At 44.2% G+C, this 12,244-nt stretch overlaps 2 protein-coding genes across 4 annotated transcripts in view; both read right to left on the bottom strand.

Annotated features, from left to right (window-relative positions):
• tat (tyrosine aminotransferase) overlaps window positions 1-12,206 on the bottom strand; it is a 42,593-nt gene extending 30,387 nt beyond the window's left edge. The window contains exons 1-6 of one of the 2 annotated variants that reach the window (XM_088379675.1): window positions 11,131-12,206; window positions 10,194-10,287; window positions 10,025-10,089; window positions 9,745-9,849; window positions 2,433-2,500; window positions 2,115-2,273 (exon numbers count right to left, since the gene is read on the bottom strand). In XM_088379675.1, coding sequence (XP_088235801.1) covers window positions 2,115-2,273; window positions 2,433-2,500; window positions 9,745-9,849; window positions 10,025-10,089; window positions 10,194-10,222 — 426 coding nt within the window. In that variant the 5' untranslated portion in view covers window positions 10,223-10,287; window positions 11,131-12,206. Of the gene's footprint in view, window positions 1-2,114; window positions 2,274-2,432; window positions 2,501-9,744; window positions 9,850-10,024; window positions 10,288-11,130 lie in introns of both variants that reach the window. The other variant, XM_088379674.1, reaches the window with a different exon arrangement.
• The window catches only part of LOC148395908 (uncharacterized), a 52,101-nt gene that overhangs the window by 36,174 nt on the left and 3,683 nt on the right, over window positions 1-12,244 (bottom strand). The gene's annotated exons all lie outside the window — the stretch shown is intronic.

Genomic DNA, 12,244 nt, shown 5'->3' on the forward strand with positions numbered 1-12,244 from the left:
TCAGTAGTACGGACCCGGCGCACTCCGCGCTCTATTTCTATCAGTGCCGAATTTCGAGTGTGGGTTGTGACGTCAGCATTTTCGTAATTCGCGCGCTGAGCTTTCAGATACAGTTTTACGCTAAAGCCACCCACAAACCTTCCCCTGGAATCATTCCATTAAAATGAGTGGCCCAAGGAAAAGAAAGGCGGACACTGAGTGCCGAGTGTTCAAAAAAAGAGTGGACAATTTAGCTCGACCGACGTGTGTGAGCAGACGTTCAGCCACGTGAACGTCAACAAAGCCCCGTCACAGATCTAGGTTAACGGACACCTCGGCTCTATCCTAAGAATTGCCACAACAAATTTTACTCCAGAATATGATGTACTAGCAAAAAAAAAGAGACACCAACAACACTGTTCCCACTGAAAATGAAGGGGAGTTTCTCTACTTTGTTGTAAAAAAATGCATTTTGAAAATAATTTGTACAAATAGCAGTGATTGAAACAAGCGACCATTCTCATTTTCAAACAATGCAGGATGCTCAAGGACATTGATGCACCACCTGTTTGCGACTAATCTTAACTTTTAAAGGTTTTAAGGCCAACTTTAAGGAAGTGTTTCCCGTTTCCTCTCCTCTGTCACCAGGTGTTTGTGAGTTAAAGCTCTGCTCTAATTTTCAGATATCTGTCACCGTGTTGCCGTTTTGATTCTTTATTACTTTATTTAGATGTATTCTTTCACTGATTCTTCAAGATGATGTAATTGGTCAAAATGTTTGCCGTTTTATGTGATTTTGCATCATAAGATAAACATTTTTCATAAATCTGACCTGTAGCCGCTGAAGTGATGGAAACTGTTATTCATAATAACAGCATCGTATTTAATGAGAATCACTGATAGTAGTTTTTTGGTTAAATATTTTTTTTAATGCTGTTAATAAATGCATTTGTTTTCAAAAAGCTTTTTTTGAATATCCATGCTTTACTACCTACTAAAGGCCAAAACTTTTTAGGCAATGACCTTTACATGTCATTTATATTACAGTGGAGCCTCGGTTTTCGAACGTCCCGGTTCTTGAACAAATTGGTATTTGAACAAAAAAATTCAAGATTTTTTTGCTTCGGATGTCGGACGAAATTCGGTTGTCGAACCTCGCGAGATGAGCTGAGAGGACCCGCATGCCAACTGACTCCGTTCGTTATTACATTCTCGTCACTCTGAGGATTGCATCAACTCTAATCTTGCCTCCAAAGGAAGCAAGTGGGAGCAGTAAAGCCATTCTAAAACACAAAGACGCTCTTAAAGCAATGCGACAGTGAGCGCCCGGCGCGCTGCGGTTGCGCGATCGGACCAAATTAAGCTCCCTGCGCACTGAGGTCCACTTAAATTTGGGAAAGTCCATTCGGACTTTAAAAATATTTTCTAAATTTTAGCGACCACTCTGTCACAATAATGCGACCAGTGCGGTGCAGTTGCGCGGTCGGCGGCGCGCTACGGTTGTGCGGTCGGCGGCGCGCTACGGTTGCGCGTTCGGCGGTGTGCTGCAGTTGCGTGATCGAACAAAATTAAGCTCCCTGCGTACTGATGTCCACTTACATTTTGGAAAGTATATCAGGACTTTAAAAATATTTTCTAAATTTCAGCGACGGCTCTTTCACAATAATGCGACCAGTGCGGTGCAGTTGCACGGTCGGCGACGAGCTACGGTTGCGTGTTCGGCGGTGCGCTGCAGTTGCGCGATCGGACAAAAATGAAAAAATGCTTAAAAAAGGCGTTATTTTTTTTGCCTGGAACGGATTAAAATTTTTTCCATTATTTGTAATGGGAAAACATGATTCGGCAATTCGAACGATTCACCTCTCGAACAGCCTTCTGGAACGGATTGTGGTCGAAAACCGAGGCTCCACTGTACTTCACACAAACACTACATCTATCTGCTCCTGGTTCGGCCCCCCAGTCAAAAGTTAGAATCCAATTCGGCCCGCAAGTCAAAAGATTTGCCCACCCCTGGGCTAACCAGTCGAGAACTCTTGTTATTTAATTTAATTTTTTTGATTTAATAATTGTCATGAGTTTTTTTTGAAGAGGAAATACACTGGATTTTATTAAGGGGATGAGAAGCTGTTGCATACCAGCAGGTTGTACAATCTGACCTCGATGCCAAGGGATAATGCCAAAGTCTTATATAACGAGAAGCCTGGACGTGGAACAAGGATGTTGTCCCCTGGATTACACAGGCCACTGATAGCCAGGTCAATGGCCTGACTACAGCCACTCGTCAAAATTACATCCTGCATTGGAGGGGCAGAGCAAGTAGGACATCACATTACAATCCTATTAATATTTTATGCATTCAATATTTATTCTATTCATATTGCAGAAATTTTCAGTATGTCACATGTATTTCATTTTTACTGTTATCACAGGTTAGTGGAATGTACATATCATACCTCTGCTTCTATAGAAGCCTCAGGGCAGCTGTAAAAGTTGGCTAGCACCTGTCGACTCTTTAAGTAACCTGTCAGAAAAAATACAAAGTATATAGAGATCTTAAAATACTGGTTTAACAAAGAAACAATTACAAACAAATCAAACGAAAGAGATGTGAACAATTTTATGATGCCCAAAAGTATGCACGTGTATTATAATGTAATCTAACATTAATCTTTAATTTTAGAATACACTATTAACAATACGAATTGGAATATTTCTTAATTGAATGTAAATTATTCATACTATTTAGGATTCACTTTGAATACATGAGTAATATTTTTTGACCAGGTACAAAGATTATTCTTGAGAAGATGTATGGTGCCATTTGTAGTGTCTCACGGTAACCCCCCCCCCCCCACACACACACACACACACACACATATTTTGTGACTAGCTTCACACAATGTTTTAAACACTGATGAATTTTTTTGTTTGTTCTAGAGATCTTCTAGTTATCAAATACATATATACCATATTTTCCGGACATTAAGTCGCACCTAAAAACCTAAAATTTTCTCAAAAGCCGACAGTGCACCTTATAGTCCGGTGCGCCTTATATATGGATCAATTGATGAATTTGTTGATCCATACTGGTTGTACACAGTGCTCTGCCAAAATGTTTCAGTACGTTTTAGTTCGACTAGTAAATTACAAGGTCGCATCGCTTCCCAGCATTACGGCAACCGTGATCAGGGGGCGTTCATTGAATAGCCGTTGTACCTGTGAGGCTATTTCATTTCAAAATTTGCTTCTCCGTTAATGTTTCGAGTAAATTTACAGATCGATATGGAAGGGAAACACAGGTAAGCAGGACCAATGTGTTAGATCGAACTTTAGTCAGTTCCGATCATTTTATAGATCGTTTGAGAAACGCGATTGTTTACACTTTGCTGAGGCTCACGGGAGTCTGCAAGCTGAGGCTCATGGGAGTTTGCGGGTGGCTAATGCTATAACGATAGCTGCTATACGCACGAGGCTATTTCACGTCAAAATAGGCTTCTTTGTTAATGTTTCGAGTAAATTTACGGATGGATATGGAAGGGAAACATAGGTAAGCAGTACCAATGTGTTAGATCGAACTTTAGTCAGTTCCGATCATTTTATAGGAGATCGTTTGAGAAACGCCATTGTTTACACTTTGCTGAGGCTCATGGGAGCTGTGTCTGCAAGCTGAGGCTCATGGGAGTTTGGCTAATGCTACGATGATAGCTGCTATAGTACGAGTCCCCAATCACCGGGCCGCGGACACCGGGCCGCCAAGCCGCACAGGAAAAAAGAAACTTTTTTTTTTTTATCGACGATCAATTAATTCAGGTCAAGACGCTCGGGACACGTGACATGTTTCCCCTGTCGAGCCCGCAAAGTTAGCAAAAATGAGTAAGAATTTAATTTGAAAAATATAAAATATCTGGCGATTCTCTCCCAATTACATCCGTCGGTGCATCTAAAGTTCGCCCCGTGTGTCTTGACAGGTTAATTCAGGTCAAGACGTTCGTCCCGGTCACGTGACATGTCACCCCGGTAGAGCCCGCGAAGCTAGCAAAAATGCGCAAGAAACAGAGATGTTTGGAAAGCTTCTTCGGAAAGGGAAAAAAGCCCACTGAGGAGACGGAAGAAGAAGAGACTATGACTTCTAAGAAAAGGAAAGCTGGATTAAAAAGAAAATTTCAGGAGTCCTATTTAAAATATGGATTTATCGCCACAGGTGTCTTTGACGCGCCAAGCCCACTACGCACAATATGTGGCGACAGGCTAGCTTACGAGGCAATGAAGCCTTCAAAACTGCTTCGGCACATGGAGACTAAGCATCCTGCATTAAAAGACAAACCTTTGGAAAGAAAAGAAACGTGAACAAGGACATTGTCTCCAATTACGCCTAGATGGGACCGGCTTGTTTCTGAGAAACAAACGGAGCTAATTCAACGTTATGGTGAGTTTAATTTTTTTTGTGTTTTATATTTGTTTTTATGCCAGTCGTACCATTTTATTTCATCGTATTTATATATCCATCCATCCATCCATCCATCTTCTTCCGCTTATCCGGGGTCGGGTCGCGGGGGCAGCAGCTTTAGGAGGGAGTCCCAGACTTCCCTCTCCCCAGCCACTTCATCCAGCTCATCCCGGGGGATCCCAAGGCGTTCCCAGGCCAGCTGAGAGACATAGTCTCTCCAGCGCGTCCTGGGTCGTCCCCGGGGTCTCCTACCGGTGGGACATGCCCGGAACACCTCCCCAGGGAGGCGTCCAGGAGGCATCCTGATAAGATGCCCGAGCCACCTCATCTGGCTCCCCTCAACGTGGAGGAGTAGCAACTCTACTCCGAGTCTCTCCCGGATGACCGCGCTTCTCACCCTATCTCTAAGGGAGAGCCCGGACATCCTGCGGAGAAAACTCATTTCGGCCGCTTGTATCCGAGATCTCGTTCTTTCGGTCACGACCCATAGCTCGTGACCATAGGTGAGGGTAGGAGCGTAAATCGACCGGTAAATTGAGAGCTTTGCCTTTTGGCTCAGCTCTCTCTTCACCACAACGGACCGGTACAGGGTCCGCATTACTGCCGACGCTGCACTGATCCGCCTGTCGATCTCACGCTCCATCCTCCCCTCACTCGTGAACAAGACTCCAAGATACTTGAACTCCTCCACTTGGGGCAGGATCTCATCCCCGATCCGGAGAGGGCATTCCACCCTTTTCCGATCGAGGACCATGACTCGGATTTGGAGGTGCTGACCCTCATCCCGACCGCTTCACACTCGGCTGCGAACCGTTCCAGCGAGAGCTGGAGATCACGGCCTGAAGAAGCCAACAGCACCACGTCATCTGCAAAAAGCAGAGACGCGATGCTGAGGTCCCCAAACCGGACCCCCTCAACGCCTCGGCTGCGCCTAGAAATTCTGTCCATAAAAATTATGAACAGAATCGGTGACAAAGGGCAGCCTTGGCGGAGTCCAGCCCTCACTGGGAACGAATCCGACTTACTGCCAGAAATGCGGACCAGACTCTGGCATCGGTGATACAGGGACCGAACCGCCCTTATCAGTTGGCTCGGCACCCCGTACTCCCGAAGCACCCTCCACAGAACCTCCCGAGGGACACGGTCGAACGCCTTCTCCAAGTCCACAAAACACATGTGGACTGGTTGGGCGAACTCCCATGCACCCTCGAGGATCCTGCCGAGGGTGTAGAGCTGGTCCACTGTTCCACGGCCAAGACGAAAGCCACACTGCTCCTCCTGAATCCGAGGTTCGACCTCCCGACGGACCCTCCTCTCCAGCACCCCTGAATAGACCTTACCAGGGAGGCTGAGGAGTGTGATTCCCCTGTAATTGGAACACACCCTCCGGCCCCCCTTCTTAAAGAGGGGAACCACCACCCCAGTCTGCCAATCCAGAGGCACTGTCCCCGATGTCCACGCAACGTTGTAGAGGCGTGTCAGCCATGACAGCCCCACAACATCCAGAGCCTTTAAGAACTCCGGGCGGATCTCATCCACCCCCGGGGCCTTGCCACCGAGGAGTTTTTTAACTACCTCAGTGACTTCGACCCCAGAGATTGGAGAATCCGCCTCAGAGTCTCCAGGCCCTGCTTCCTCAATGGAAGGCGTGTAGGTGGAATTGAGGAGGTCTTCGAAGTATTCTCCCCACCGACTCACGACGTCCCGAGTCAAGGTCAGCAGCACGCCATCCCCACTGTAAACAGTGTTGACGTTGCACTGCTTCCCCATCCTGAGACGCCTGATGGTGGACCAGAATTTCCTCGAAGCCGTCCGAAAGTCATTCTCCATGGCCTCACCGAACTCCTCCCACGCCCGGGTTTTTTCCTCAGCAACCGCCAAAGCTGCGTTCCGCTTGGCCATCCGGTACCTGTCAGCTGCCTCCGGAGTCCCGCAGGCCAAAACGGCCCGATAGGACTCCTTCTCCAGCTTGACGGCATCCCTTACCACCGGTGTCCACCAGCGGGTTCGGGGATTGCCGCCACGACAGGCACCAACGACCTTACGGCCACAGCTCCGGTCGGCCGCCTCAACAATGGAGGCACGGAACATGGTCCACTCAGACTCAATGTCCCCCGCCTCCCCCGGGAAGTGGGAAAAGCTCTGCCGGAGGTGGGAGTTGAAGCTCTTCCTGACAGGAGATTCTGCCAGACGTTCACAGCAGACCCTCACAGAGCGTTTGGGTCTGCCAGGTCGGACCGGCATCTTCCCCCACCATCGGAGCCAACCCACCACCAGGTGGTGATCAGTTGACAGCTCCACCCCTCTCTTCACCCGAGTGTCCAAAACATGCGGCCGCAAATCCGATGACACGACTACAAAGTCGATCATCGAACTGCGGCCTGGTGTCCTGGTGCCAAGTGCACACATGGGCACCCTTATGTTTGAACAATGTGTTCATAATTGAAAATCCGTGTCGAGCACAGAAGTCCAACAATAGAACACCGCTCGTGTTCAGATCAGGGGGGCCGTTCCTCCCAATCACGCCCTTCCAGGTCTCACTGTCATTGCCCACGTGAGCATTGAAGTCACCCAGTAGAACGATGGAGTCCCCAGAAGGAGCGCTCTCCAGCACTTCCTCCAGGGACCCCAAGAAGGGTGGGTACTCTGAGCTGCCGTTTGGTGCATAGACACAAACAACAGTCAGGACCCATCCCCCCACCCGAAGGCGGAGGGAGGCTACCCTCTCGTTCACCGGGGTGAACCCCAATGTGCAGGCGCCCAGCCGGGGGGCAATAAGTATACCCACACCTGCTCGACGCCTCTCACCGTGGGCAACTCCAGAGTGGAAGAGAGTCCAGCCCCTCCCGAGAGGGCTTGTACCGGAACCCAAACTGTGCGTGGAGGCTAGTCCGACTATATCTAGTCGGAATCTTTCTGCCTCGCACACCAGCTCGGGCTCCTTTCCAGCCAGAGAGGTGACATTCCATGTCCCAAGAGCCAGCTTCTGCAGCCGGGGATCAGACCGCCAAGGTCCCTGCCTTTGGCTGCCGCCCAGCTCACATTGCACCCGACCCCTTCGGCCCCCCCCACAGGTGGTGAGCCCATGGGAAGGGGGACCCACGTTTCCATTTCGGGCTATGCCCGGCCGGGCCCCATGGGCGAAGGCCCGGCCACCAGACGCTCGCCTTCGAGCCCCGCCTCCAGGCCTGGCTCCAGAGGGAGGCCCCGGTGACCCGCGTCCGGGCGAGGGAAAACAAAGTCCATTTATGTTTTTCATCATAAGGGGCTTGGGTGAGCCGTGCTTTGTCTGACCCCTCACCTAGGACCCGTTTGCCATGGGTGACCCTACCAGGGGCATGAAGCCCCCGACAACATGGCTCCTAGGATCATAGGGGCACGCAAACCCCTCCACCACGATAAGGTGACGACTCGCGGAGGGGCGTATTTATATATTTATTATAAATGTATTTATTTATATAAAGGCCGGTCCGCGAAAATATTTCTGACACGTACTGGTCCGTGGCGCAAAAAAGGTTGGGGACCACTGTGCTATATATAGCACGAGGCTGTTTCATGTCAAAATAGGCTGCTCTGTTAATGTTTCGAGTAAATTTACGGATCGATGTGGAAGGGAAACACAGCTAAGCAGTACAAATGTGTTAGATCGAACTTCAGTCAGTTCCGATCATTTTATAGGAGATCGTTTGAGAAACGCGATTGTTTACACTTTGCTGAGGCTCATGGGAGTCTGCGAGCTGAGGCTCATGGGAGTTTGGGGGTGGCTAATGCTATAATGATAGCTGCTATACGGACGAGGCTATTTCATGTCAAAATAGGCTGCTCTGTTCATGTTTCGAGTAAATTTACGGATCGATATGGAAGGGAAACATAGGTAAGCAGTACCAATTTGTTAGCTCGAACTTAAGTTAGTTCCGATCATTTTATAGGAGATCATTTGAGAAGCGCGATTGTTTACACTTTGCTGAGGCTCATGGGAGTCTGGGAGCTGTAGCTCGTGGGAGTTTGCGGGTGGCTAACGCTATAGTGATAGCTGCTATACGCACGAGGCTATTTCATGTCAAAATAGGCTGCTCTGTTAATGTTTCGAGTAAATTTACGGATCGATATGAAAGGGTATACATAGGTAAGCAGTGCCAATGCGTTAGATCGAACTTTAGTCAGTTTTGATCATTTTATAGGAGATAGTTTGAGAAACGCGATTGTTTACAGAGGGCTCGTTGGTTATTGGCTCGTGGTTGCATATCGCAACGTTCGTCAACCTCAGTTTGTTGCAGTGTAGCTTTTATTTTATGCGCCTTTTACTCCCGTGCGCCCTATATATGAAATCATTTCTAAAATAAAAAATTCAATGAGGGTGCGCCTTATAATCCAGTGCCCCTTTTGGTGCGAAAAATATGGTAAGATAAATTGTTTGCACCTAATTCCCTTTAAAATGATATACAATGCAGTGGTACCTCTACTTACAAACTTAATTCGTTCTGTGATCAGGTTTGTGAGTAAAAAAAATTGTAGGTAGAACGTTTCCCATAGGAATTAATGTAAAAGCACAGGATGACTGTGAGTCAGGCTGAAAACAAATCAATCTTGTAACCACTAGACTCCTTACATTTCCCTTGTGTTACTCATATTGCATGTTATATATTCTTTCTTATGTATTCATATGTATGTATATATTTGTATTTATGTAATGTTTTATTTCTTATGTTTTGGCCTGCCTGGGGACTACTATGAAAACTCGCTTTGTAGCTATTATTTGGCATGTTTACATTCGTTTTTATACTGATGTTCATTCAGGAATAGGCTTATAGCATACCCGCGAGCGACCCTCATGAGGAAAAGCAGTTCAGATAATGAATCAATGGATGAATGAACAGATCTACAAAGAGTACTTAGCTTAAAAAGGTGCGACTGTAATTTGACTGGTTTTTGATTTAACCATTTCATACAGTTTATCTCCAAACTGAAAAAAAGAATAATTCTTAATAGTTTACACCATTTTTGAAAGAGTGCTTGAATCTTGAATGTGACTAAATATAGCTGTTATTTTCAGCATGAGGACATTTACTTGCATCAGTCTGTTATACTCTAAATTTAGGCTTAGATCATACGTATGTTGACAAATTATCACAACCATTACATGAAAAGTGGTAACATTTCCTTTAAATTCAAGTTTTGTGAGTGAGACAAAAAAAACTTAAAATTGTATTTTAATTAATTGGAGGCTTTAAATTACCTGTTGGTGTGAATGTGAAGCACTGTGACTAATCATATTTAGAATTTGCTGCAGTTTGTATTAATTTATAAGTAAAACTCACCAACGGAAGGAGCATAGCCATTGTATTGTTGCGAATCTACAGAATCTTTCATGGCTTGAAGTACTGCATCATCCGTAGGAAGGTTTCCAAAGACAGTAGGATCCCCTAAAGAGCACATGTACAAGTCAGCTTTGTACCTCATACAGTGTACTATAAGTAATAAGTAATACGTAATAAGTATATAATAAGTAAGTAATACGATACGGTTTTAGAAGTTGCTGAGGCATGCACTGTTCCGTCATGATACTGGCATCGTATATAGCTTAAAGAAGCTTCTTACCAATCGAAAGGCTTATCATGGGTTTATCTGGGTTTGGGGAGATCTTCATTTCATCCACAATGGTCCTGATGGGATTAAAGGTGTTGTTAGCCATCAAAGAAGGCTTAACTTCCCATGTCTTGCTGCCGCGGTTGTCTTTGACAGGATAAGAATTTCCATTTACACTGACATTGGCCTTCCCATTGACTCCATTCCCATTCAGGCGTTTGTCATTGGTATTCTCATTCCTCTGAACCAAGTAAGACTTGGTATCCTTTCTGGCACTGTTATGGAGAATGATTGTTAGAAGAGTAAAACAGAAAGATTTCCCATGGTCAAAAGAAAGTAGGCCTACAGTATGTCACTTTCTAATAATCTATTTGCAGTACTTGCGTTTGATCTATAAAATGACTATTATTTAGTAAAAGATTGACATGAACCAGCACAACATAGTGGAAATATATAATATATATATATATATATATATATATATACTCTATCGACCATTATAATACAATCTCACTCATGCATGCAGACCGGACAGCACTTGTGCTATTGTTAGTAGTAGTAGATGTAGTACTAAGAGTAGTTGTTAACGTAATAAGATTTAATAATTAAAATATTATGAAGAAATAATCATTCAAATACGTACAAATAAATGTCATTTATCGACACAGTTTCATTTGTCAACACAATTCTTATTTTGTTTTGGATTGTACAGCTCATCCTGTATGAGTATTAATTACTACATATTATTATATTATTGTTGTTATTTATTGGTATATCTTACAGTAGATGCCGTACTTTTTACAGAAGCAATAGCATGATTTACTGAAACTTTAAAAGTCGGAGTCCTTAAGCAGCGTGTAAATGTAGCCTCACAGTAACCAGCATTGTGAAACCTGGAAAACTTATTTATTAAACCCACACACAACTCATTTTAATAATATCCTCAGAAAAAGAGGTGAATAAACCCGGAAATATTAATATTTAATTCACTTTAAATGCATTTATTATGAAGCAGATGAGCAAGGTACCATCATTATCACCTTAATGTAATAAATAATACGTCTCGTTTTTACTAACAAAATGTTACTCAAATATCAGGTAAATAATGATATTCTTACCTCATGATGAATTCACGGTTTTCCAAAATCAGCTTTGGCGTCAGTTGAGAATTCTTGCAATAATGAATGCAGAGAGCTTTGATTGGCCCATTTTATAGCAGGAGTTCAGAAAATGGGTGTTGAAACAGCCCATATTTTCATTGGTGGAGACTGAGAGGGTTGCGCTGCTACACCCCCCTTACATCACTAACAAGAACCATACCACCTCCAACCCTCACCAGCATTGTATCCACGAGAAGGGGGGTATATTCAACAGAGCACATGCGTCCTGATTTTGCAAGAAGTGCACCAAGTGTCAAAAGAGAAATGCGCCAAAAGTATAGTTGCCGTAGAACTGATTAATTTATATTTAGTTAAGATAATGTTTTATGCTGCATTGTCTACTTTAGTAAACCAATGACTATTGAGAACTAAAATGTGAAAAAGCACCTCTACTTATGGAACACGGTGTTCAAATGGTGTTGAATTGTCTCCAGAAGTGTTTTGTTAACCAACCTGTCCTCAAAGATGACACTAGTCTTCCCTATGAAACCTTACACTCCAAATTGTTTGTTTAACAAAACTATAGCCTCGGGAGCTTAAATGCGTTTTTCATGGAATAACAAAATATTACACGAGCTTTTATCAGCTTATAATTGTAACACAATTTATGGAGCTGAATAACATGCTTAGTCCATCCGAATATGCACTCAAAATTATTGAGTTGACATAATATTTTTATGCCATTTATAATTTCAGTCTTCATGTGTCTTCAACTTTATAATAGTAGAGGGTTAAATTCATTGTTTTTTTTAGCATAGCAGTATACCATAAACGTGTCTTAATGACAAGTTGTTTGGTAAAGGGTAAATGTTGTGTTAAAACAGTAATGCCTATTTACTTTCACATTGAATGTTAACGTGTTTACATAATTCAATTAAGTGTTGTGTTTGTCTCGAAAGTATTTCACTTTAAAATTCAAATTGCTATTGTTATGACTATTTTCTACAAATGTACCCACCCAGCTGATGTTTATTGTAACTAAATAATTGCATTTTTTTTTCAAATGTATAACTATGAGATCTAAAAGAGTAGCCATGGGTCAACAAATGTTATTTGACTTAGAGTTTGCCAC

Source organism: Syngnathus floridae, chromosome 6, assembly GCF_059516105.1.
Source record: "Syngnathus floridae isolate MCC-2025c chromosome 6, RoL_Sflo_1.0, whole genome shotgun sequence".
NCBI lineage: Eukaryota > Metazoa > Chordata > Actinopteri > Syngnathiformes > Syngnathidae > Syngnathus > Syngnathus floridae.